At 35.1% G+C, this 27057-nt stretch overlaps 1 protein-coding gene and 2 long non-coding RNA genes across 3 annotated transcripts; 1 reads left to right on the top strand and 2 right to left on the bottom strand.

Annotated features, from left to right (window-relative positions):
• Positions 1-214: 214 nt before the first annotated feature.
• LOC137574958 (uncharacterized) lies at positions 215-2251 on the bottom strand. Its single transcript, XR_011032083.1, has 2 exons — positions 755-2251; positions 215-698 (listed from the first exon to the last, which is right to left on the bottom strand). It is a non-coding gene; the product is annotated as an uncharacterized lncRNA (long non-coding RNA).
• Positions 2252-10542: 8291 nt separating this feature from the next.
• Positions 10543-11439, bottom strand: LOC137574951 (polyisoprenoid diphosphate/phosphate phosphohydrolase PLPP6). Its single transcript, XM_068287375.1, has 2 exons — positions 11319-11439; positions 10543-11256 (listed from the first exon to the last, which is right to left on the bottom strand). Exons 1-2 carry the CDS (start codon positions 11325-11327, stop codon positions 10648-10650), a joined length of 618 nt encoding a protein of 205 aa, XP_068143476.1. The 5' UTR covers positions 11328-11439; the 3' UTR covers positions 10543-10647.
• A 10155-nt stretch (positions 11440-21594) lies between these two features.
• Positions 21595-23468, top strand: LOC137574983 (uncharacterized). Its single transcript, XR_011032102.1, has 2 exons — positions 21595-22928; positions 22985-23468. It is a non-coding gene; the product is annotated as an uncharacterized lncRNA (long non-coding RNA).
• The last annotated feature ends 3589 nt before the right edge of the window (positions 23469-27057 follow it).

The raw sequence follows: 27057 nt of genomic DNA, 5'->3' as shown, positions 1-27057 counted from the left end.
CTAATAGTCTCCGAGATCTGCGTGTTCATACGGACGGACGGACGGACGGAGAGACGGACATGGCTAGATCGACTCGGCTGTTCATCCTCATCAAGAATATATATACTTTATAGGGTCGGAGAAGCTTCCTTCTGCCTGTTACATACATTTTGGCGACTTTAATATACCATTTCACCCTATGGGTGTATGATATAAAAATTAATAAACAATTAAATTTTTAAATTAACTGTATTGTACTTCGTTGTTATTATTTTCATTTGTCATTTTAGAAAGCAAATTACATTGTTTAAATTATACATATTAATTTATGTACATGTTTTACAAAAATTTATACATGTTTTGATTAAAATATTTTAGGTGTTTGTCAGAAGGCTATAAGTTTTCCTTTAATCCACTTTTGGTGTGAAGCAATCCTTTTAAAGTGTCCGTTTCTAATTTGTTTCTGTTATTTGTCTTAATTAAATTAATTTCTGAAAATAAACGCTCAACATTAGCACTGCTATGTGGCAAAACAAGCAAATTTTGGGTTAACTCCGTCAAGAAGGGAAACATGTGGGTTGAATTTCCGTTTTTTACGTTTGAAACATAACGCCAAAAGACGTCTGGCGGTACCGCTTCCTCCTCTTTGAAGGGAAAATTAATGTTCCGGAGAAGTCGCCATTCGCGGTCTAGCTCCGTCATATCTTGTGAACACAATCCTGTAAATAATAAGAACTAATTAAAAATTCTGTTCATAAGACAATAAAAAACATACCTGGAAACATTTGCCCCAAATGTGCAACAGATGGTAGCTTTGCTTTCAAACTATTGTTTAGTATTGTCACTGGATTTAAGAAGTGTAAACTTTTCATTTTCTGCAGCTCCTCATCTTCAAAGGAAAACCGATTTTGTAGTTGCCTTAAACTTTCAATATAAAATTGAAGGCAGGTGTTTTGAGTCTCGATGATTTTATCTCGTTCCATATTATGTTTTTTTTTTGTCAACAAAGCCGCAAAGTTTCCTCCGAAATACATATCTTTTAAGGGCAAGTGGTTCTCATCGTTAACGAAATCAATCTTTAGTAATTCTTCATCAGGTAATAATAAAAACTCCGATTTTAGAAAGCACTCAACTATTGTCTTGTAAACTGTAAGAAGATTTTCGTACAACAAATACAATTTTGGATTTTCTGACTGCATTTCCTTGTTTAAATTGTTGAAATAGGGCAGCACAAAGTTCAGAAACTCCAAATACAGTTCTGTCGTCGAATCTAAGCACATTTGGAGAATCGGCTCTGCAGATTTTAACTGGTCATTCAATGCAGCTCCTTGAAAGTAAACTTTTAACGCAGGCAGTTGTTCTAACAGCCTTTCAACTACTTGAAGCAGAGATAGCCACCACATTAACGAAAGACTGAAACTCCTTATACTCTCCGATACGTTTTGGGCTTTTTGATATAAAGTTATAGACATCTCTTGCAAATCCTTCCACTTTTTTTGGCAATTTTTTGCAAGCATAAGACGCGCAGAGGTGAAATGAGTGACATATACATTTCATCAAAAACAAATTCGGAATATCCTTCTTCAGCAGTTGCGAAAGAGAAGGGTTTCGGCCAAACATTGCATTGCATCCATCTGCAGCAAACCCTATCATGTTCTGCTCATATGGTATGTCCCTTTCTTGAAAAAATTTTTTGCATTCATTATGCAATGCCGTGGCAGAGCTGTCAGTGACTGCAATAAGTCCCAAAAAAGTATCTTGTACTTTAAATGCCACTGCAGTTCTTGCAATAAGAGCGAGATGTTTCGTTGTAGATCTGTCTGTACTTTCATCGACAATAAGCGAAAACTTATTCGATTTTAACCGTTCTATTAAGTCGTCCTCTACCACTTGTCCAGTTACCGATGTTATTATAGCTTGAGCCTTTGTCCGTCCAAATTTTAGTGAATGTACGACTTTGGGATCGCTAGCAACAGATTGTATGATACTGCTGAGATCTTCCGCCAAAGCAAAGGAAAGTTTGTTTTTCGCCAAAAAGAAAGCCATCTGTATTTCAGCACATTTAACCTTATTTTTAAAAGAAGTTGACGGCTCAGGCAATAAAGAAAATATAGTTGGTTGATCGATGCCTAAGAGTAAAATAATAACAATTAAAATAACATATAAAAACCAACATGAAACGCTGTTTAGTAAATTTTTCACATAACAATTTGTTAAAGGAAATACTAACGTACATATAAAAAGAGCACAAAAAGCACGTGGACACACGACAAGAACTTAACAAGTATAAAACGCAACTCTATACATACTTCTCGAATTTTTCTTATGCTTAACAGAAGCTTCATGCTTTTCTAAATCCCTCTTGCCTGAACAGCATTTGAGGTCTGATTTGCAAGATTTGCAATATGACAAACCATTACCCTTACTGCTTTTCGTCAACCAGGAATACTTATTTTCCCAAGCTTCTGAGTACTTCGCGTCGTAGTGGACTTTCCTTTTCTTGGTTGGAGTTACGTTTGCTTCTTCGTCGGTGTCACTTGTTAAAATTTCCATTTTTCACATAATTTTTTCACTTCCAATTTCAAGCACAAATTCTGAAGTAAGCTCTGCCAATCTTTTTGCAATTTAGCGCTGCTAACCCATTGAAAAAACGTTAACATATGGAAAACGGAATTTATATTCCGTATAATATATTGATATTACCCAAAAACTTTGGGTTTTACAATTTTTTTCAATATTTTTTGAAAGTACGTAGTTTTAGTCTCTTCGTACGTAGATACGTAGATCTCCTTCGAAATACGTAGATCTACGTACAAATACGTAGACTTGGCAACGCTGGTCGGGTGGGAGGTGGGCAGTTATCTGCTTGGCGTCGCGCGTAACAGGCTTTGTCCTGGTGTCGTAGGGGCCACTTGAACGTACTGCGCATAGTATCGTCAACGTCCGCTAATATAAAGAGGCACAAAATACTTTACCTGCTTATCAGGTTCCAATGGATTTAAATTCAATTGAATATACGGCATTCGTTACACCAGATGGGTAAAATGAAATTTTTGTCGATGCCATTTGTACTTTAAAACGCTCCGTCAGTGTTCCAAAGAGCAATTTTGAAAGCATAAGAAGATATAGCATATTCGTGCGTTATAGTTTACATAGATGATATCATGGTCATAGCCCAAAGAATCTGCACTTGAGAGGATGCAAATTGTTTTGGATATACTTACAAAAGCAGAGTTTACAGGATTAATGCTGAAAAATTTTAGTTTTCAAATATGCGAAAGATAGAATCACTGAACACATTACCGCCTCGGTTACAACGCTAAGGCAATTCATTGCGTATATTTACATCATACATTTACATTATGTTCCGAGAATTGTGTCATGGCGTTGAAATCTTCCATTTCCTTGTTTGTAGTGCCAAATCGTGTTGTGGCTGATCAAGGCAAAAGTTTTACTGGGCTGAGATTCGTCGAATTCTGTTTATCACAAAAGATTCAGCTACACTTAATTGCAACAGAAGCACGGCTTGTGCTAACGGACAAGTCAAGCGGGTGATGAGTACTCTTAAGAATTTGAGCACAGCTGTAGAAACTAGATCAAGGTGTTGGCAAGAAGGACTGGGTGATGTTCAATTGGCAATTAATTATACGGTTAATAGAGTAACAAAGGCGAGTTCTTTAAAATTATTAATAGGAAAAGTTGCGCGACCCTTAGGCTTGATTCCGATCAGCAAGTTGGAAACTGAAGTTAACCTTGGAAAAACTAGGTCGAGAGCTAAAGCAAATCTGAACGTTGCGGTTGAATATGAAAAGGCAATATTCGATAAGAACAAAGCTAAAATATAGAAATTTAGTGGGGGAGATTTTGTATTGATAAGTAGTCTCGAAGTTTCGAGGTCCTTCAGATAGTTGAAAGTAGTGGAGAACGACAGGTATTTGTTAAAAAATCTAAAGAACAAGAGACAATATAAATATCCACATGAAAGTAAAGATTGCCAGATGGACAGATACCAAGCGAGTTTGAGATCGATGGGAGTCTGTCAATAGCTGTTGAAATAGACAGTATGGAAACCGCTGAAAGAGATGGTACTAAAGCTGTTGAAATAGACAGTATGAATGTTTGAATAAGAAATGTAATGAGATATACGATTATCGATCGTTGCGTGGTGGCATCTGGTCCAAGAGAAGTTATTAATTTTATTATTATTATTATTATATAACGATTGAGTCGCAATTACAAAGTACGTTCAACCTTGGGATTAGCTATAGCTACTATTCCTTAAGCTAAATTATTCTATTTTATGGTTTAGTATATTTATTAATGTATTTACACATGTCGTGTGTTGTGGGTTGTCTAACAATTTTATTTTTTAATGGTTATTTGGGTGAGTTTAGTATAGTAATTAGTATAGTAATAAGTATAAATATGTACTTACTTTTTGGGGTTATTCAAGATGATAAAGAGGATAGTGTGTCCAAATCTAAGTCTTTGGAATTTAATGATGTCCGCACGTCTGACACCAGATTCCCCTTTTTATTTGGAAGTTATTATTTTTGATTTGTCTTATTTGAACTGTTTTATAGTGATCTGATGTTTGTTGAAATATCGACGCATTTCCGCGAAAGTAACGTATGTCTTTTTTTTCGAATTTGAGATTTTAATGCAGAATTGTTGAAAAATGTATTTCTCACAAGTCTGCAAAAGATTGTAACTGAAAAAGCTTTCTTTATAAAAATAAATCAGTTTCAATTTGATTACGATCAATAACATACGTGTTAGTTTACATTTTACTGTTCGCGCGAAATTATCGTATGTTCGTAAAAATGTAATATTGGGTGGAGATAAGAACTTTCAAAGCTCGGAAATTGGACAAGATACGAGTATTTTGAGCTCTTAATATTTTTTCTTATTCTTTGTTTCGTTTTTCGCCGTTATTCCTTGTTCTATTTTTAAATATTCATTGATCAAGCTTGTGATAAACTCCGCTGTGAAAGTTTAAAAGAGTGTTTAATTTGATTTCAATGCAGAAAAGTCGCCGCAAGCAAGATCGCAAATAAGTATGGCAATTCACCAAAAAATTTAAGTTTCTTCGAATATGTTTAAATTTAAATATTATTTAAAAGTGGTATGATACTAAGTTTTCTTGTATGTCTTCGTGTACCTGCGTGTCTTTGTCTTAAATTTCTAGATTTGCTGGATAACTGGATATGTATGTGACATGTGTGTAAATTGTGCGTAAAAGTATTTATGTAATTTTCACAGTTTTTTAGAATTAAGTTAAATTGACAAAATTTAAATATTGTATTGTACCATATAGGAATGTTGCGTTGGCGAACGTGGACTAAAAAAAAAACCGAGAAGAAAAAAAGAAAAGAGAAGAAAAATCATTACGTTCTTCCAAACCCATGCATTGGTAAGAAGTGTATAAAAGATTGCCGAAGTGTGTCAGAAATATCGCGTCGAAATATTATTGAGCACTTTTGGGGAATGACAAACTTAAGGCTCTTGGCTTCATTCGAATATTAAGCGCCGGGAAGTTAATAAAAGGCGAGCTGGGCAAGAAGAAAAGCCTGGAACTGGTCATTTAGTTACATATTAACAATTGATGAAAAGGTTTATAAAGTTTGCCAAAACTTTTTTTTAAAAACATTAAGCATATTCCAAATGGTATTGCGGCATTTACTAAAACAATCTTTAAGTTCTCAAAACCCAAGAAAAAAACAACCACATAATAAAACAGATATTCGTAAAGTAGAATTAATAAAGGACTACATTAAAAAGTTGCCAGCAGTACCTTCTCACTATTGCCGAAAAAATAACACCAGGGTTCATTTACCGAGTGAATTTAAAAATGTAGCAAATTTGTATAAATTGTATTTAACTCATATGAATTAGATTTGAGTGATTTAATTGTCTCCTGTAAAATTTTCCGAAAAGTTTTCAATTCAGAATTCTCTATTGGTTTTCATGTGCCTAAGAAGGACAAGTGCTGTATTTGCGACAATTTAAAATATCTTGATAAAAATGAAAAAACACAAAATCAAAATTCAGAAAATTTTCAAATTCACATAGCCAATAAAAATCTAAGTAGAGCCAATTTTCTTAAAGATCAAGCTATGAGTAAACTATGTCAAGGATTCCTTTGCTCTAGTTTTGATATGCAGAAAGTTTTACACACTCCATTTTCCAAAAATATTACACTTTTTTATTCACGTAAATATTCTTATTACAACTTTAGTGTTTATGAAAATGGTACCCGGAACGGAAACTGTTTCTTGTGGGGCGACATTGGCGGGAAAAGGGGTAGCAACGAAATATGCTCAGCTCTCCTAAAATATCTTTATATTTTAGATAGCCAAAAGAGAACTGAACATCTTAGTCTGTATTGCGATAGTTGCGCTGGACAAAATAAAAATGAATCTGTGCTTGCAGTTGTAGCATACTTTTTAAGTTCTGATTCTTTTTTAAAGTCAATTAAAATTACTTATTTATTGTCTGGACATACTATGATGGACTCAATTCACAGTACAATAGAGTCTTTTGTTAGAAACCGCAATGTTTGGGCACCAAGTGAATGGCCAACACTCATAAGATGTTCTCGAACGAATCCATCAGGATACGAGGTCATTGAGCTTAGTTATAAGGATTTTCAAAATTGGAAACATTTTTCAACATACATATTTAAAAATCAATTATTGACTAAGTAAAATTCGCGTTGCTGAAGTAAGCCGAGGACCGTTAAAATTAAGCTATGATTTTTCTGAAAATTCAAAACAAAAACTTATAAATTTACCTAATATTAATAAAAAAAATTATATAATTGTAAATTAAACATTTTAAAAAAATTTTAGATTTAAGCAATTTATGTAAACAAAATAGTATACCCCTAAGTATCATAATGAATATTTAAGCCTTCAATATTCAAAAAGCATTCCAGACTGTTTGGATGAGACAGATGAAGAAGATGAAAGCTAATTATTATTAGACACACACTAATAAAACTAATTTACTTAAAAATAAAATATATATTATATACACCAAATACATATATCTAATAAAAAACAACAACACAATATTTTTGACTACTTATTATTATTAAATCATCTTTTTATCGTATGTCATACTATTTGTATGCACCAAGTCGAAATTAAGGCGAGCGAAAATAACGTATGTAGATAGTTTCTCATTTTTTTAACAAAATACGCGATTATTTAAAAAAATTGTATTAACATTATTTAATAAAACTAAAAATATAAAATCTGTTAAAATTTAGCTATGATTTAATCATTTTTAACTGAAGAAACTAAAAAAAACATTCTCCAGTAAAATGTGGTTATTCGACATACGATACTTTCGCGGAAATGCGTCGATATGTTCTTATTGTAATCATTGAAGAGGTCTTTTATGTATTTAATTCCATCTCTGAAATTTATGTTGGGCTCTATTATATATGGAAACTTGTGTGCTTGTTTAGTAGCTAAGTCCGCTCATTTCCTCATTTCATTTCCCTGTATACCTGCATGGCCTGGTACCCACATTAAAATTATTTTGGGGTATTGTTGGGTGAGTATATCACGAATCTGTGTTGAGTATGGGTTACGGTTATTTATCTGCGATACTGCTTGGATCGCTGACAATGAGTTCGAACAGATGGCAAATGATTGTTTCAGTTTCTGAGAATATATACTGGTGGCAAGTATCGCTGAGTTTCCGCTGTGTACCTAGAGGAGTGTGAGGGTGAAAGAGCTGTATTAATTAGTTCCTTTTTTTCGTAATGCTGTAGGAGACTCCTTGACTTGACGTTGATCCGACTGTAAAAATAAACTTGTGTCCTTTAAGGTACTTTGGTACGGTGGTGTATTGGAAGATTTTTTAGACTGCTTTAAAAAATACCATGGAGGTTTTTTTTTTTTGTTTTCTTGGTTTGGGAGGGGTGTGCAGTAACCTATTTTTTTGGATAACTCATTGCATTATGCAAAGAAGAAGGTATTCTGGGAGGTCTTGTAGATTTCTTGATTTTGTTTAGATGAAAAGGCGTGTTTGTTAATAGGAACAGTGTTTTATATACATAGTTTTGCTGTTGAGAGCTTGATCCTCAACGCAATAGGCATTAGACTGGATTCATAGAGAAGGTTGTTAATGGGGGTGGACCGAATAGCTCCAAATGCTTTTCTAAGTGCAGTATGGTACAGAGATTTTAAACTGTTTATAGATGAGTGTGGGCATTTTCCGTAAAAAGGAAGACAGAAATCTATCTTTGACATAATTAAAGCATTGATAGTGTCAATAAGGTCTGTCTGGTTGGCTAACCATTTTATTATGTTTAATCTTTGCGCAATTTGGACTGCCAGCATGTCTATGTGTTCTTTCCATCAGAATCGTCTTAAGATTATTAATCCAAGAATTTTGATACTATTGCTTGACGTTCCAAGAGAAGTTGTTGTTGTTTTTGCGATTGATATAAAAACTGTTACAAAAAAAAAAAAAAAAGAGGGCGTCTAACGGTTAGACACGTTAGAAGTGAAACCTTCCGTAAAACAAACTGAGAGAGATTGAGACGAAAGCAGCATTAGGAGCGGGATAATTATAGGTTCATTATAATATTGCTATAAAGGTCATATTTTATTTTCTTCATTTTATAATTATTCATCCTCAATATTTTCAATTTCAACAAATGATACGAGTGGCTTATGATAGCTAAAATATGATACAAATGCTTTGGTTTCGATGTTGTCAACATATCTTTGAAATACCGCGTCAATTGCTGTTTTTGATCGTGTTGTTGATTCAGTGCGATTGTTACACATTTTTAAACTGAATGTTGTATTGAGAAAGTCAATTAAAGGAACCGCTGTGTCCAATGCAAAATTTACGTTTGATCGTATAGTTTAAAGGAAACTAGAAGACCTGGTAAGTAAAAAAAAAAAAGTGCGTCTAACGGTTAGACACGATAGAAGTGAAACCTTCCGTAAAACAAACTGAGAGAGATTGAGACGAAAGCAGCATTAGGAGCGGGATAACTATAGGTTCATTATAATATTGCTATAAAGGTCATATTTTATTTTCTTCATTTTATTATTATTCATCCTCAATGTTTTCAATTTCAACAAATGATACGAGTGGCTTATGATAGCTAAAATATGATACAAATGCTTTGGTTTCGATGTTGTCAACATATCTTTGAAATACCGCGTCAATTGCTGTTTTTGATCGTGTTGTTGATTCAGTGCGATTGTTACACATTTTTAAACTGAATGTTGTATTGAGAAAGTCAATTAAAGGAACCGCTGTGTCCAATGCAAAATTTACGTTAAAATCGCCACTTAAAATCATTGGAACTTTATCGTAATCTTTTCTAAGTATCCGCGGTACTTCTGGTGTATACTTTAATAGGCAGGCGCGCACACATACGTACTAGCATACATACAAACATACATATGTACGTATGACGCTTGAACTAACACTAAAGCAAGTATTAGGCAGTGCAGTATACATACTACAATACTCACTCTACTAGCGTGGCTCAGCAGTACGCAGCCACACACATATACGTATATCAACATATAACGCTTCGTAGCCAAGAGTGGGGAGGCTACGAAGCACCGCACAAAGAGGAGACGGAGAATAAGGAACGCTATATAACTCTGTTCTATCTCATTCTCTCGCAGGCTATATACTATAAGATCTATATGTATATCCTCTTTTTAGTGTCGCTTTTTCGTTTTCACTTCAAAAATTTTGCGGACATGGCTATATCAACTCAGCTTCTCATGCTGATCAAGAATTTATATACTTTATGGGGTCGTAAACGCCTCCTTCTGTGCGTTACGAACATCTGACCAATTTTACAATACCCTTTGGAAGGGTATAAAAAGTAAATAAAAATGTATCACAAAAAAATATATAAACAACAGAGCCACGTCGACACTTTGTAAATTGCCGTCGAGTTCTGTAGTTAGTGTGCTCGCTTGGCGATCGGGCAGCCGGGGTTCGACTCCCAGCTTGGTCGAAGTTTTTCATAATGCTTTTTATGGTTGTAGGTATGGTATAATAAAAAGATTGATGTAATAAATGGCTATTTGATTAGCATTTCGATAATATCAGTCCATTGACGGTCTGAGTTACACGAGGACGTATAAGGAACAGGATGGCCGTGTCGAATAGTGTTGTCGGTGACTATGCTAAAGATATGTATACATAGGTATGGCTTTTGCAATTCTGGAGTTCTCTAGCAAAGTCTGCTAATGATAGAGCTTGGTGGTTCTTGAAATAGCTATACAGAGAACCGCATCACTTTTTGCGTGTTGCCATTGAAAAAAATCTTCTTTCGGAAAATTGACCTCGAGCCGGCTAAATTGCAGTTTTATTAAAAAAAAAAAAATAAAAAAAAATCTATTTTTTACTTTTATATAAGTTAATCAACTTATAAACAATAAAAACAGGAACATTTTTTTCTTTCAATAAAAAAAAATTAAAAAAAAAAAAAACTAGCATCGTCGTGTTAAAATATTTTTCCCTTGAGTGTTCATATGCTATGTGTGCACAGTATAAAAATTCAGACTGTTACTTTTTATTTAAAATCTTTTATTCAACATATGTATGTATGTATGTATGCACATATGTACATACATATATGGGAAAAGAATCAAATCAAGTCGACGTCAGTTGCTATTCAACACCTCCGGGCACATTATCTTCTGATATGTACTTTATTATGCAAGCGGCAGCATCTTGACTTATCCAAACAAATTTAATAACATATGCTTCACAAATTCCAAAAACTGCTCCAACTAATACATCAAGTATGTAATGACGTCGTAATATAAGACGTGAAATGGCAATGGTGACAGCCCACGCAGTCATTGGTACTCTTACTATAAAAGGAAGCGCATACAATTTACTAAAGAACACAAGCACAAGGAACGACCTAGATGCATGACCCGATGGAAAACTGTATTTATCAGGACCAATGGTTAGCACATCTTTATCGGAAACTGGTCGTCTTCTGCGTACAAGAGCTTTAAAGAGAGCAATTACAACAATATCTAGTAGCAATCCAACTAACATATTTAGTTGCATTTCAAAAAGCGGTTCAGAATTAAAAAGCCATATAAACGCAATCCAACTTGATAACCATACTATTCCATCACATGAGACCTCAAGAAATTTACAGTTTATTCTTAATGATTGAAAGGATGACCATTGCATCAATAGGGAAACAAATGATGTAGTCAATCGAACATCAAGTTCGAGAATAAAGTGGAGTACCTCGGATAACTAGAAATGATAATAATAAGCACATTAACATTTATCAACTACATGACAAACATATTACAAACCGGTGCCATTTTTGTTATTTATGAAATCATTACAGCAAAGTTGGTAACTGTTTGCTGTTGCCTGGATGTAGAGCAGTACATTGTTTTTAGTATGTAACCAAAGTCGAAGCTAATGCCTTATTCCCACTCAGCTACATACATATTTCAACAATATTGACATATGTATGTATATATGTCAAAATCCATGAATGTACAAAACAATGATGTACTTAGGTACATACATATGTAAGTCAGTAAAGCGAACTGGTTTTTATTCTCCATTGTAAGTGATGCTGACTGGTTTTCTATCTTCATATTTATTTTCCTTTGCATAAAGCGGAGCATTTCGCTGAATTCTATTCGCTTCACTATCTCAACGATTAATGAATTTGCCTATGTTCATTTTTGAATGTATAATAACCACTCTCATTGTCCCTTTTTCTTTATTCCACGTTTCACCTGTAGCAATATTACCCTTTCACGATATATGTTAATTTAAATTGTGACATTTTGTCATAATAAATACAAATACATAAATAACCAAAGTATGGTAGAAGTCCACATAGAAATACATATAAACCATAGCTCGCAAATAACTGTTGACACTTTTCCATTGTCTGCAAATAAGTGTCTTTGACTGACACAATAATAAAAACTCAGACAGAAACTGTTCTTGTCGCGATTGACTTAGCTCGCTCGCGCTCTGATCGAGACAGTCATTTCTGTTTTCATTTCGCTCAAGTCAAACACTGATCGATTGCTTGAGTTGAATGAAGAAAATTGTCTTTTGCGTATGTATGGGTAAACACACGCGATTGATGCGTTCTTATTTACGTTTATGTATATGTATGTATGTATGTATTTACATGTACACGGTAGGCAAAGATCATTTCTGTTGATTTTTTCGGTCAAACTGTCTTTTGTTGAGACTCTTTGTGTGATCAAAAATCGTAATACTCTTTACGCGACACTCATTTGAGAGCGTCACACGAATGAGTCAATGCAAAGCGCTTGACAAAAAACAATTTAAAACAAAACAAAAAGTGCCGCTCAGAGAGAGATCGTTTCTGGAAAATCTTTTCGGTTTTGATACGATGCAGAGCATATGAGAAAAACGATCAACTGTCATTTGCGAGCTATGATATAAACACATCAGAGCAAAAGTAATCCGAGTACCAGGTTTACACAAGCCGATCGCAACGTGTGGAAAACGCTGAACATGCACTTTGCAGCTCTAGTGGACAGCCCATTCATAACACTGTGCGACATCAAAAATCAAACCGCACCGGACCTTTTTTTTCTGAGAGTTTATGTATTGAATAGCAAAACCCTATTTGGGTTTTTCAAAGTTAGCTCGTTTTTTTTTTTTTTATAGCGAGTTGAAATTTTTCATTTTGGGGGTAATTTTTAGTTTCTTCTTCATGCATACGACCTAAATCATCTTCATTTATTGTAGAAATTTGGTTAATGGTTAAATAAATTCATTTTATGAATGTTATATAACCCAAAATTACTTTTTCAGCTACAGTTCTAGAAAAACTTACAATTAAGCCCTTTTTTAGAGTAGTTTTGGAAGTATTTTTAATTTATAACTATTTTTTGATAGAATAATATCAAGATTAATTTAAAACAACAAATATATGTATTTTTAAATATGGAAAATTAATTTATCAAGATCAAAGTAATCCGATTAGCCACTAGCCAACGGCCAATTCTGCCCTTATGGATCGCATAGTCAAATACGTTCATACGCATATTTTGCATGTTTCTAGTCCGATTTCCGATTTGGTAGTTGGTAAAAATATATAAGATTAATTGGTCTGCAGAATTCGGTTGCGATAGTCAAAAATTGTAGTTGGCAATAGATTTTTTCTAAATTATTTTATTTATTTATTTATTTATTTATTTATTTATTTATTTATTTACGTCAACTAACACAGCAGTCGACGAAAAAGCTTAAGCTAAAGACAGATAGTAATTAAATGAAGAAGGTAGCTTAGCTTTATATACAACTAAACATCCCCAGCCCGGTGGAGGTGTTTTATTTGCACAAGGTGCCAGCTATGCCCCGATTCACAGCCAATGTGGCCAGGGATGAGTTGCAGCCAATCCAAGTCCAGAATATTTTCATTGGTTTCGCTGTAGATGATTAAAAAGTATAGCGCGAAGAGAAGTGACAGAAAGATGAGGAGAGATAAGGTGAGAAAGGTTGTTAAAAGATTGGCAAAGAACACGAAGAGGTTCGTGAAGAGAGTAGTTAGTCAGACATCTACTAAGGTGAATAGGAAAAAAGTTTCTGGTCCGACGTGAGGGAACACAAAAAATACAGCGTATCTAGTAAATTCGTAGAAATGACTTCGCCGTTGACTAGTTTATGGAGAAAGAGAATGCCAAAAACAAGCCTACGGTTATAAAGTGAAGTAAGATTAATAAGAAGAAGTCTGTCAGAATAAGAAGGTAGGCGAAGACCCGGGTCCCAATTTAGACCGCGTAGCGCAAACTTAAGGAATTGCTTCTGTACCGATTCAATACTACGCTGGTGAACATCATATTGCGGGTTCCACACTGGCGAGCAATATTCTAGAGTAGGGCGAACTAACGAAGTGTATAAAACCTTTGTTACATAGGGATCATCAAATTCTTTGGCCCAACGTTTAATGAAGCCGAGAAGGCTGCTAGCTCTGTTGACAATTGAAGAAATATGAACATTAAATGAAAGTTTAGGGTCAAACATAACGCCTAAGTCTTTGAATGATGGAACACAATCTAACAGAACAGACTTAATAGAGTAATGAGCTAGGAGCGGAGACAAACGACTGAAAGTCATAAAAGAACATTTAGAGGCATTAAGGTGTAATTTATTAACGTGGCACCAATCACAGAACGCATCGAGATCTGATTGCAAGTACTGTTGGAAAGAAGGATCATTATAGGAATAACAAATCTTGACGTCATCCGCAAACATGAGCACGCGTGAATGAGCCAAGGCCAAAGGCAAATCATTTATAAACAATGTAAATAATAGTGGGCCCAGATGACTGCCTTGGGGTACACCTGACGTAACTCGAACAGTTTTAGATATCGAGGAACGAAAAGACACCTTTTGGGTTCTGCCAATAAGATACGACTTTAACCAACCCAATAATTTTGGTGAAAAACCCATGATGTTAAGTTTCGCGAGAAGCAAAGAATGATCAACCGTATCAAAAGCCTTACTGAAGTCAGTATAAATAACATCAGTTTGACACTTTTTACGGAAGCCATGGTGTACTAGGGTAGTCAATTCTAAAAAGGTTGGTAAGCGACGAACGACCTTTCATGAAACCATGCTGGCAAGGAGAAATAGTGGATCTGGATAGATGTTGAAGGGAAGACGTAATAATTTTCTCAAACAGTTTAGGTATTGCCGAAAGTTTGGCAATGCCACGGTAGTTGGAAACATCCGATTTGCAACCCTTTTTAAAAAGCGGAATAATAAATGACTCCTTCCAAATATCAGGAAATCTACAAGTCTCACTCGATATAAAGAATAACAGAGCTAAAGGCTTAGATAGGGAAATCGAACACATTTTAAGGATGCAACTAGGTATATCATCAGGCCCGGGAACGAAGGAAGACTTCATAGATGACAAGCTAGAGAGAATACAGTCTTCAGTAATACTGGGAAAAAACATACAATTTAAATGTGGGATTGAAAAGGGATAGGGTGTGGGATCCGAAGCAGTAGTAGAATATGTCGACTGAAAAAATTTAGCAAACAGATCTGCAATATCTAAATCATTATTAGCAGACTGATCGTTAAGTCTGAAGGTGGAAGGTAGGACATTAGAGCGTCTTTTGGAATTGACAAAGTTGTAAAATCTTTTGGGGTTATTATAAAATTCAGCCTTACAGCGAACGAGATAATTGTTGTAGCATTGAGTATTTAAAAGACAAAATTGAGATTTAGCTATACAATAATTTGCATAGTCAAGTCGCGAACCAGTTTTTTTAAATCTTTTAAAATATCTCGATTTAATGTTGCGAAGATTAGAGAGCCTACGTGTGAACCAGACTGGCGAGCTGGAGACGGTAGAGACATTCACATAAGGAACGCATTTATCAATTAGAGAATTAAGAGCAGAATAGAAAAACTTCACTGCACAATCTATATCGCAGCACTCAAATAGAAACGACCAATCAAAAGAGAAAATAAGGCTGTTAAGAAGATTGAAATTTGTTTTACGAAAACATCTACGACGAGAATTTGAAATGTTTTTAAATAAATTAGTAACGGAATTGTAAGAAATAGTAACTTCAATGGTAGGATGATAAGGATCTTCAGGTTTCACTAGTGGCTGTGTTTGCGATACAGCACTAACAGTGGGATCAGAGACAAAAACAAGATCAAGGATTCTTTTAGAACAGTTAAGGAAAGAATTCAACTGATATAGTGGACATTCAAGTAGGCTATCAAGAAAAACATGTTGAGATGAAGGAATTAAGAAAGATAGATTATCATCAACAAGCCAAGAAATATTAGGCAAGTTAAAATCACCTAAAACTATAAGAACATCACGATCTTTAAGACGACCAAAAATAGTTCGTAAAGCATCAGCATGGTGCACGTAGATCATGATATCAGAAGCTGGAGGAATATATGAACAAGAGATATATAGGCTAAAGTTAGAACATGTAACTTCGACGCAAATAAACTCAACACCTAAGGGGAGATCAATCGGCACCACACTTGAAGACAGATTCGATGTCAGCCGAAAAGGTTTGGCTATCACAGAAAAGGTTCGACAGCTTGGTAAAAAGTCCTCTTACATTTTGATAATGAATGCAAAGACTAGACGTTATTAGTTTTTTGAAGCAGAAGATAAAGTAGGAAGGTGGACAGGCAACGGACGAGAGCGCTTATTGGGCGCAAACTCGTGTACAACTAGGCCCTCTGGCCAAAAATTAGGGTCAACCATAGCTGAGAAGTACTCATTTGGTACTGTAATTTTAAAAGAGGAGATTTCGCGAGGCCTAGAAAACTTAAACTTTTGAATTAAAACCTTAGCAGGGCAAATATTACCAATGTAAGCTGCCACAGACGACTCAGAAGTATCTGGAGCAAGCCTAGAAATAAATAATTGTTTGCGATGAGGCACTACAGTTAGTGGAGGCGGAGGAGCATTGGGATCCGCAAGTGATTGAGAGCCGGCATGATCCTGTGATTGATCAGAGTTCCCGTGAGGGATAGATTGAGGTACACCAGGGCTTGTAATGGGTACTTCAATCTGAAAAGAAGAGCATAAAGAGGGACAAGAAGATGGTGTAGGCGAAAGTAAAATCGGAGAGGAAGTAATAGAGAGAGCTGGCGACTGCTTACGAGGCAACTCAAGGGTACATTTCTTGTGCAATTTCTCAGAAGGTGGAACAAATTTGAATTGCGACAATAATTGAACGCTAGAGTCACACTCGTTTGACAGCTGTTTGGCCAGTTTGTTTAAAGAAAGAAACCTTAAACGAAGATCCCTATACATACGGCTAAAATCAAGCTGCTGGCTAGCAACAGATGGGCAAGTCCAGCGCATTAAGCCAAGCTCAGGCTTAGAAACAGACAAACCAGAAAATTTGTCGTAGTCGCGGCCATTGAGGCCAGCACATTTTAAGTGAATAAGATTATCGCAGAGCCAACAAGATATTGCTCTGTACTGATCATGAAAACGATCAGAATGTTTGCAATTAGGTAGACAACAAGCCATTGAAAAGCCGAAAGAAAGGCAAAAAAATTATATATATATAAGAATATATAGAAAAATTAAATTCACAGCACAAAGATAATTATTGATAAAATAATCAATAATTACAAATAAAACAAAGAGACAGCTAGAGTGCACAGCACAACAGAGAGTGCAAGAACAGTTATAAGCCGAGCTTTGAGAGGCGGCCTTACAAAAGTGATTACGCGGGAGAGAAGCTAAGCACAAGCACAAAGCAGAGAGAACAACAAAGCCACTAGCACTGATGGTATGATGGGGGCGATGAGGGGAGCAACTGCAGAAGCAATGACGAAAGAAAAAGAAAAAAAAAAATATGTAAATGCACCAAACACTAATCACGAAAAAGAAAAAAACTGTTTTAACTGATTAATTTGGCGAATTATGGAAATAAAACACAAGGGAGTCAAGCGAACAACACCAGCGGAAGTGTAAACAAACTAAGCACAATTAAAAATTGAGAAAAAACAATAAATATTAATAAAAACTCAGGAGCTATGCAAAAACACGACCGTCACGTCAGAGAGCAGAAAGCTATTATGGAGACGGAAATTGGCGTGGCAAAATATTAAAGTATACAAATTCTGCGCGCATACTAAAAAAATCTACATTTTAAATTTTGGTGACTTTAGCTTTGTTGGTTTTCGAGAAAATCTGTTTTATTTTATTTTCGGGGGTGGAAGTGGGCGTGTCAAAATTTGTGGACGTTTTACCGAGAGTGATAAGCACGGATCAGTTAGTGAAAATTTTGTTACGGCATTTCGACATACCTTTAATTGTGATGGTACATTTAATGAGTCGTGGGCGCCAAATACAGCTTGCAGAGATTGTTATGTCGGGTTAGTTAACTGGATGCATAAAAAACAAAAAAAAATTCCATTTGTTGTACCAATGATATGGTACAATCCAGGAGAACATGACCCAAAAAATTATTCTTGTGCCAACAATGTGAATGGACTTAACAAAAAAAAAAGGCGAAAAGCAAAGTCTACGTCTCCGTTCCGAGGGTGCAACTGCCCCTGGACCATTCCGAAAATATTCCAGTACCAAAATATCCAGACGCAGACAATGTTAGTCTTTAGCCCGATGCGACTGTATTTGATGATTACTCCGATTATATCCCCGAACCATCAGTATCAAATCACCCAATTCTTATAACACAAAGCAAATTGGATCAAATGTTTGCAAAATTAGAGCTAACGCAGAGAAAATCAGAAATGTTTGCATCTTTTTTAAAATCCCATTACTTGTTAGCAACAGGTACAAGAGTCACAGCGTATCGAAATCGCCAGAAACACTTGAAAAAGCTCCAGATGCTATACTGATAAAAATCAAATGAAGAAGTGCAGAAAGATAAACGCGACGGAATGGAGTTCTCCACTAACGAATCGGATTACTTTGATCTTGATAAAAGAAATGAACCACAACCAAAAAGAACTCGTTTCTAATTTTCCATATTTAAAAATATATTTGTTGTTTTAAATTAATCTTGATATTATTTTATCAAAAAATAGTTATAAATTAAAAATACTTCCAAAACTACTCTAAAAAAATGCTTGATTGTAAGTTTTTCTAGAACTGTAGCTGAAAAAGTAATTTTGGGTTATATAACATTCATGAAATGAATTTATTTAACCATTAACCAAATTTCTACAATAAATGAAGATGATTTAGGTCGTATGCATGAAGAAGAAACTAAAAATTACCCCCAAAATGAAAAATTTCAACTCGCTATAAAAAAAAAAAAAAAACGAGCTAACTTTGAAAAACCCAAATAGGGTTTTGCTATTCAATACATAAACTTTCAAAAAAAAAAAGGTCCGGTGCGGTTTGATTTTACAAACCTTCATTTTGTTGCATAGTGTAATACTTATAAGCATTCAAACTATAAAGTAACAAACCATAACATACTCATACTCCATACTCACAATATTTCTTAACAAAGAGTTATGTTATTCTGGTTTTTTAAAGCCCGTATATCTTTATATACGCAAACGTGATAAACTATAAATCACTGAAAATATAAATATACATACATACATATGTAGATATATATTTATGTCGCATGATAGTTCAATAAATACACTTAATATCTTAAGATATCAGAAATACTTCTGTTCTGTTAGGAAATAATCTTAAGGTAAAATTTGGTTTGGCATATGCAAATGCCCGTTTTGTTTATAGTTATTGTTGCTAGGCTAGCAATGCTAGCTAAGCATTTGCAAAGAAGCGACGGCGACGTTTACGTTGCTCATGCTTTGCTTATCTGATCTCTTTTTAAATAACTCTGCATAATTATGCTGATCTCGTCATTATCAGCATTCCCATGCATAAACATATTTGGTTGTGTAACTCCGCCGTGAACGATTGTATGTAGATTTTTTGATTATTTTTATTATAGGTTTGGTCTATGAGGATTGTGCAATTTGTAAATTGCATGAGGAAGTTTCCTTTTAATATTTCGCTATTGGTGGTTTCATTGCAGTTATATTGAATTACGTTATTTTCTGCGTTACTTAATAATCTGCCTTTATTTCGTCCGTACGTGTTCTATCGTTTTAAAATTTTTCTTAATGATACAGTTAGAGCTCAGTTTCAGCTCGTTGTTATTGTTTTATGTTTTTCGTACATACATATGTACATATGTATGTATGTTATGGTTTTGACTTGTACTACTCTTTCGGAACTCAAGTCGATTCTTTTATTTGTCTGGTTTGTTAGTGGGGTTGTCAGAAATACTGTTGTTGTTATGATGTTAGTTGGTATTTTTATTGCTATGATTTTACTATTTTCATAGGTCAAGACGGACCAGTTTTATTTGAAGAAATATATGTTATAGAGTGTGAACTCGGCGTTTGTTAGTATTGAAGGGTGAAAGTGGTTGTATTTCGCTGACGTTGTTGAATCCAAGATGGTGTCTACTTTATCATGGAAAACTTTTTATTTTATTAACTGATCGTGATACATTATGACTTGTTTAATCAAGTTATTAAATGTTTCTTTTTTTTCTCTGTTATCTAGTATTGCTTCTTTTAATGTGTTAATAGATTTTTGTAGATCACTGTTGGTTTTTACTTGTTCGTTAATATTGTTTATTGTATTATGCTCGTTTTTTTCATTGTTAAGAAGACGATTCATAATTTTTTCCATATCGTCATCACGATGCCGGTGAGCCACTTTTGAGCTTTTCTTATTGCGTTAATGAGGAGGCGTTCCTGTCTTGTTAAAGGGTTCTGCGGTATTAAACGTGTTTTAATTTTTATGGTTTCTATTTCGGCAACCACCCTATGCCTATTTTCCTTATCTAAATTTTCCGTGTTATTCTGGATTATGTTAGTTATTTCTAATATTAGAACTTATTTTAATTTTTACGGTTTCTGTTTCGACATTCAGCCTATGCTTCTTTTGCTTAACCAGAATTTCCGTACTATTCTGAAGTATGTTAGTTCATTCTAATATTTCTTTTGGGTTTATTATCTGTAAAACAGGGGTAGGCACAAAGAGAGCCAGCGCAAACTGTCAGTGTATGTGTGTGCTTTACACTGGGAAAAATGAAAAGTGAATAAAATATGGCTCATTCGCTCAAACCAGCAAAATCGATGATCTGCTGCAAGAAAAAAAATGAGAAAACAACCCCCAAAATAATTGTTTCATGTGCATTTATCCAACAACGCGACATAGATGCGCTCGCGTCAAAATGCTGCAACAGACTAATTCTGTTTGTACACTCTCAAGAGCACTTCGTTTTGACTTCGGCATGCATTCAGATGGTAAAACGATCATATACCGAAGAAAAGTGCCCGCACGGGCTATGGGTGCCAGCGTTGCCAAGTCTACGTATTTGTACGTAGATCTACGTATTTCGAAGGAGATCTACGTATCTACGTACGAAGAGACTAAAACTACGTACTTTCAAAAAATATTGAAAAAATTGTAAAACCCAAAGTTTTTGGGTAATATCAATATATTATACGGAATATAAATTCCGTTTTCCATATGTTAACGTTTTTTCAATGGGTTAGCAGCGCTAAATTGCAAAAAGATTGGCAGAGCTTACTTCAGAATTTGTGCTTGAAATTGGAAGTGAAAAAATTATGTGAAAAATGGAAATTTTAACAAGTGACACCGACGAAGAAGCAAACGTAACTCCAACCAAGAAAAGGAAAGTCCACTATGACGCGAAGTACTCAGAAGCTTGGGAAAATAAGTATTCCTGGTTGACGAAAAGCAGTAAGGGTAATGGTTTGTCATATTGCAAATCTTGCAAATCAGACCTCAAATGCTGTTCAGGCAAGAGGGATTTAGAAAAGCATGAAGCTTCTGTTAAGCATAAGAAAAATTCGAGAAGTATGTATAGAGTTGCGTTTTATACTTGTTAAGTTCTTGTCGTGTGTCCACGTGCTTTTTGTGCTCTTTTTATATGTACGTTAGTATTTCCTTTAACAAATTGTTATGTGAAAAATTTACTAAACAGCGTTTCACGTTGGTTTTTATATGTTATTTTAATTGTTATTATTTTACTCTTAGGCATCGATCAACCAACTATATTTTCTTTATTGCCTGAGCCGTCAACTTCTTTTAAAAATAAGGTTAAATGTGCTGAAATACAGATGGCTTTCTTTTTGGCGAAAAACAAACTTTCCTTTGCTTTGGCGGAAGATCTCAGCAGTATCATACAATCTGTTGCTAGCGATCCCAAAGTCGTACATTCACTAAAATTTGGACGGACAAAGGCTCAAGCTATAATAACATCGGTAACTGGACAAGTGGTAGAGGACGACTTAATAGAACGGTTAAAATCGAATAAGTTTTCGCTTATTGTCGATGAAAGTACAGACAGATCTACAACGAAACATCTCGCTCTTATTGCAAGAACTGCAGTGGCATTTAAAGTACAAGATACTTTTTTGGGACTTATTGCAGTCACTGACAGCTCTGCCACGGCATTGCATAATGAATGCAAAAAATTTTTTTAAGAAAGGGACATACCATATGAGCAGAACATGATAGGATTTGCTGCAGATGGATGCAATGCAATGTTTGGCCAAAACCCTTCTCTTTCGCAACTGCTGAAGAAGGATGTTCCGAATTTGTTTTTGATGAAATGTATATGTCACTCATTTCACCTCTGCGCGTCTTATGCTTGCAAAAAATTGCCAAAAAAAGTGGAAGGATTTGCAAGAGATGTCTATAACTTTATATCAAAAAGCCCAAAACGTATCGGAGAGTATAAGGAGTTTCAGTCTTTCGTTAATGTGGTGGCTATCTCTGCTTCAAGTAGTTGAAAGGCTGTTAGAACAACTGCCTGCGTTAAAAGTTTACTTTCAAGGAGCTGCATTGAATGACCAGTTAAAATCTGCAGAGCCGATTCTCCAAATGTGCTTAGATTCGACGACAGAACTGTATTTGGAGTTTCTGAACTTTGTGCTGCCCTATTTCAACAATTTAAACAAGGAAATGCAGTCAGAAAATCCAAAATTGTATTTGTTGTACGAAAATCTTCTTACAGTTTACAAGACAATAGTTGAGTGCTTTCTAAAATCGGAGTTTTTATTATTACCTGATGAAGAATTACTAAAGATTGATTTCGTTAACGATGAGAACCACTTGCCCTTAAAAGATATGTATTTCGGAGGAAACTTTGCGGCTTTGTTGACAAAAAAAAAACATAATATGGAACGAGATAAAATCATCGAGACTCAAAACTCCTGCCTTCAATTTTATATTGAAAGTTTAAGGCAACTACAAAATCGGTTTTCCTTTGAGGATGAGGAGCTGCAGAAAATGAAAAGTTTACACTTCTTAAATCCAGTGACAATACTAAACAATAGTTTGAAAGCAAAGCTACCATCTGTTGCACATTTGGGGCAAATGTTTCCAGGTATGTTTTTTATTGTCTTATGAACAGAATTTTTAATTAGTTCTTATTATTTACAGGATTGTGTTCACAAGATATGACAGAGCTAGACCGCGAATGGCGACTTCTCCGGAACATTAATTTTCCCTTCAAAGAGGAGGAAGCGGTACCGCCAGACGTCTTTTGGCGTTATGTTTCAAACGTAAAAAACGGAAATTCAACCCACATGTTTCCCTTCTTGACGGAGTTAACCCAAAATTTGCTTGTTTTGCCACATAGCAGTGCTAATGTTGAGCGTTTATTTTCAGAAATTAATTTAATTAAGACAAATAACAGAAACAAATTAGAAACGGACACTTTAAAAGGATTGCTTCACACCAAAAGTGGATTAAAGGAAAACTTATAGCCTTCTGACAAACACCTAAAATATTTTAATCAAAACATGTATAAATTTTTGTAAAACATGTACATAAATTAATATGTATAATTTAAACAATGTAATTTGCTTTCTAAAATGACAAATGAAAATAATAACAACGAAGTACAATACAGTTAATTTAAAAATTTAATTGTTTATTAATTTTTATACCATACACCCATTGGGTGAAATGGTATATTAAAGTCGCCAAAATGTATGTAACAGGCAGAAGGAAGCTTCTCCGACCCTATAAAGTATATATATTCTTGATCAGGATGAACAGCCGAGTCGATCTAGCCATGTCCGTCTGTCCGTCCGTATGAACACGCAGATCTCGGAGACTATTAGAGCTAGAGCCACCAAATTTGGTATGTATACTCGTGTATTATGTACATACATATATAGAGTTAATTGGAATTTCGGCCACGCCCACTTACGCCCCCAGGAATCACATAAAACTATTTTTCTTAAAAAGTATAACAGCTAGAGACATCAAATTTAGTTTGTATACCCGTTTAGCTAGCGCGCAGAAAGTAATTGTTCAAACTTTTTGCCACGCCCCCTTACGCCCCCAGGAATCACATAAAACTGTTGTTCTTAAAAAAAAAAACATCAAATTTGGTATGCAGACTAGTTTAATAGACGCGCAGAAACTGGCTATTTAAAAATTTTGCCACGCCCACTTCCGCCACAGCAAATTAAACAAAACTGATTTTATCAAAAACTAACAAAGCTAAAGTCACCAAATTTAGTATGTATACTGGCTTAGTATGCGCGCAGAGTATATATATTTTCATATTTTGCCACGCCCACTTCCGCCTCCATAATTAAGAAAAACCGATTTCCACCTGTATTTTTTTGACTATCGCATTCAAATTCGGCAGACTAATTAATCTTATCTATTTCTACAAAACTACCAAATCGAAATCGGACTAGAAACATGCAAAATATGCGTATGAACGTATTTTACTAAGCGGTCCACAAGGCCAGAATTGGCCGTTGGCTAGTGGCGGCGCTAGAGTGCTCGTGTGTTTGTAGAGTGAGCGAGATAGCACATAGTATGAAGCATGTAAAAACAATAGACATACATTTGGTATTCGAAATTTAAAATAATTTGTTTCACCTGGTGTATGGTATACCCGAGTCGACGAGTCGACTTACTTACTTAATTTTTATTGTTTTTAAGCTTTAAATTGTGCTACGTACAAATACGTAGATTTTGGAGCCTGGCTACGTATTTCTCAAATTTTGACTTGGCAACGCTGATGGGTGCCTACCCCTGCTGTGAAACAATTTAGACAAGTTAACCAATTCCGCTGTGCTCTGCCCTAATGATATTAATCCGACTTCAGCCCGGATTGTGGTTATGTTGTGCATATCTATCGACAGGCGCTTGATGAGAATTGTTATTGTGATCTGAAACTTTTGTAGGTCTTTTTTATATTTCCCGTATGGACGTTTTGTAAATTTGCTTTCCTGAACGTGGTTTCTTGCTTGTGTCTTAGGTTTTAATAATTTTTATACCCTTGCAGAGGGTATTATAAAATTGGTCAGATGATTGTAACGCACAGAAGGAGATGTTTTCGACCCCATAAAGTATATATGTATATTCTTGAGAAGCTAAGTTGATATAGCCATGTCCGTCTGTCCGTCCGTCCGTCTGTGCATATCAACTTCACGCCGCCGTCTTAAGAGCTATCGATATGAAACTATATATATATAAGCTACTTAGAAGATAAAGTATGAAAATTGTCAGGATTTGGCCACAATATCATATAGCTCTAGAAGAAACATTTTCATAAAAATTGGATTATCCCCACGAAATTTACTACTATGACAGTATTGGATATAAAAACTCAGATTCAAAAATTTGAATTTTGATAAATAGAACACAAGTTACAGTCAATATAAATCGGCTCAACCGCTGCCGGCAGCGCTGCTTGCTGCCTATTACGTCATCATCAAATCAACAGAGCACATGCATACACACACAGACGCAATGCTGTATGAACTGTATGTGCGTGCCGTGCTTTGCTTAGGGAATGATGGGAGAAGAAGAAATGAAGTAAGTAAGTCGTCTCGGCGACTTGGGTATACCATACACCAATAATTTAGTTTTATTAAACAATTTTTACATGTTTTTTACAAGCATATCTTAGGGACTTGTCAAAAATTTGAAAAAAACTCGACCAATTTACAAACTACACGAGTCTACATACCAAATTTGGTGGCTCTAGATTTTACAGTCGCCGAGATCTAGGTGTTCTTACGGACAGACGGACAAGGCTAGATTGACTCGGCTGTTGATCCTGATCAAGAAGTATGTATATACTTTTGGAGTCGGAGAAGCTTTTCTTCTGCCTGTTACATACATTTTGGCGACGTTAATATACCATTTCACCCTATGAGTGTATGGTACAAAAATTGTAGTAAAAATAAAAATAATGTTTTGTTTGTGTATTGATGAATTGAGTTGCAGGGAAAGAAAAGTAAAAAAGTTATTGCCAAGGACTGCAAGGGTATAAAAACTTCGGCATATCCGAAGTTAGCTTCTTTGATGTTTTATAAATCACTCTTTTATTTTCTTGGTAAGTTTGCCTACTATCGGTTAGTTTTGTAATTTGCTCAGCTTTTTGTGTCGACATTCTGTCTTACAATTTCTATTTGTGATTTTGTACCTTGAACAGTGAGGATTTCGTGGTGGTGTGATATTTGTTATTGTAAAGGTATACTGCTCTAACCTTTTGTTCGATTATGGCTCTTTTCTCTTGTATGTTTAGTGTGCGAATTTTCTCTGTCAGTGTGTTAAGTCTTTCGACATCGCTATTGCCAGTGTGACTATTTGGTTTGGTTGAATGGTATTCTATACCTTCGTGTTCCAGAAATTCCCTGACGTTTAAACTGTTGAAAACATTCCACATTGTGATGCTTTTTCTATCGGTTAATGGCAAGCAAGTGTCGTGTTTTGAGAATTCATCGATGAATATTGTAAAGGATTGTTTTGAATTGTTCGTTGCAGGTTCTTGGCGTTTCTGTTAAATAGAAATTGTTTTTAAGAGGTTTTCTATCGTATTTCCCATCACTGCAAGCGTCGCAATTGTTAATAATTCTGTGGCTATGGGTTTTCTGGTTGGTAAATTTCGAGTTTGAGCTTCTTATAGGTAGCAACTATCCCGCTATGGCCACTTTTGTTTTTATGAAATAGGATTATTTGGCTGTGCAGTTCATCTTCAGACTCAATATCGCTAGCGAATTTGGTGCACTTTACAAATTTTACTTTTGGGTTGGAAGTAGAGTTTTTTGCCAGAATTGGAATTGGTAGAACTCATGATCGCTAAGGTGTGAAAAAATTCATTTTTTCCACTTGTTATTTTCCTAATGTAAATTCTCTTTTTGCAAAACACATATACGATGTTTTCGGGTTTCCTGTCCTCAAAAATGAGCTGTACTTTAAATCTGTTAACGGCTGCTTTTAGGATATAGACATGCCGAGGCCCTGATCATGTTCTTTAGAGTGAACCGTTTGAAAGGCTAGGGACTTGTTGTCTTCTTTGTCGGTTGTTTCGACCTTTATTAGGTTTATTTCGTCCTCTCTGATTCTACTCAAAAAATCAGCCACACTATGGCTTGGAGCTCTTTCTCTATAGTTAAATACATAAATTCGTGCCGATTTAGCGTTCGGGATGCATGTGCGACTCTTAAGAGAGCACTGCCCCCACAGCGAAATTACTGGCT

The sequence above is a fragment of the Drosophila tropicalis genome, unplaced genomic scaffold, assembly GCF_018151085.1.
Source record: "Drosophila tropicalis isolate 14030-0801.00 unplaced genomic scaffold, ASM1815108v1 contig_527, whole genome shotgun sequence".
Lineage (NCBI taxonomy): Eukaryota > Metazoa > Arthropoda > Insecta > Diptera > Drosophilidae > Drosophila > Drosophila tropicalis.
Note: the sequence above shows the minus strand (reverse complement) of the source record. Positions and strands in the feature narration are given on the sequence as shown.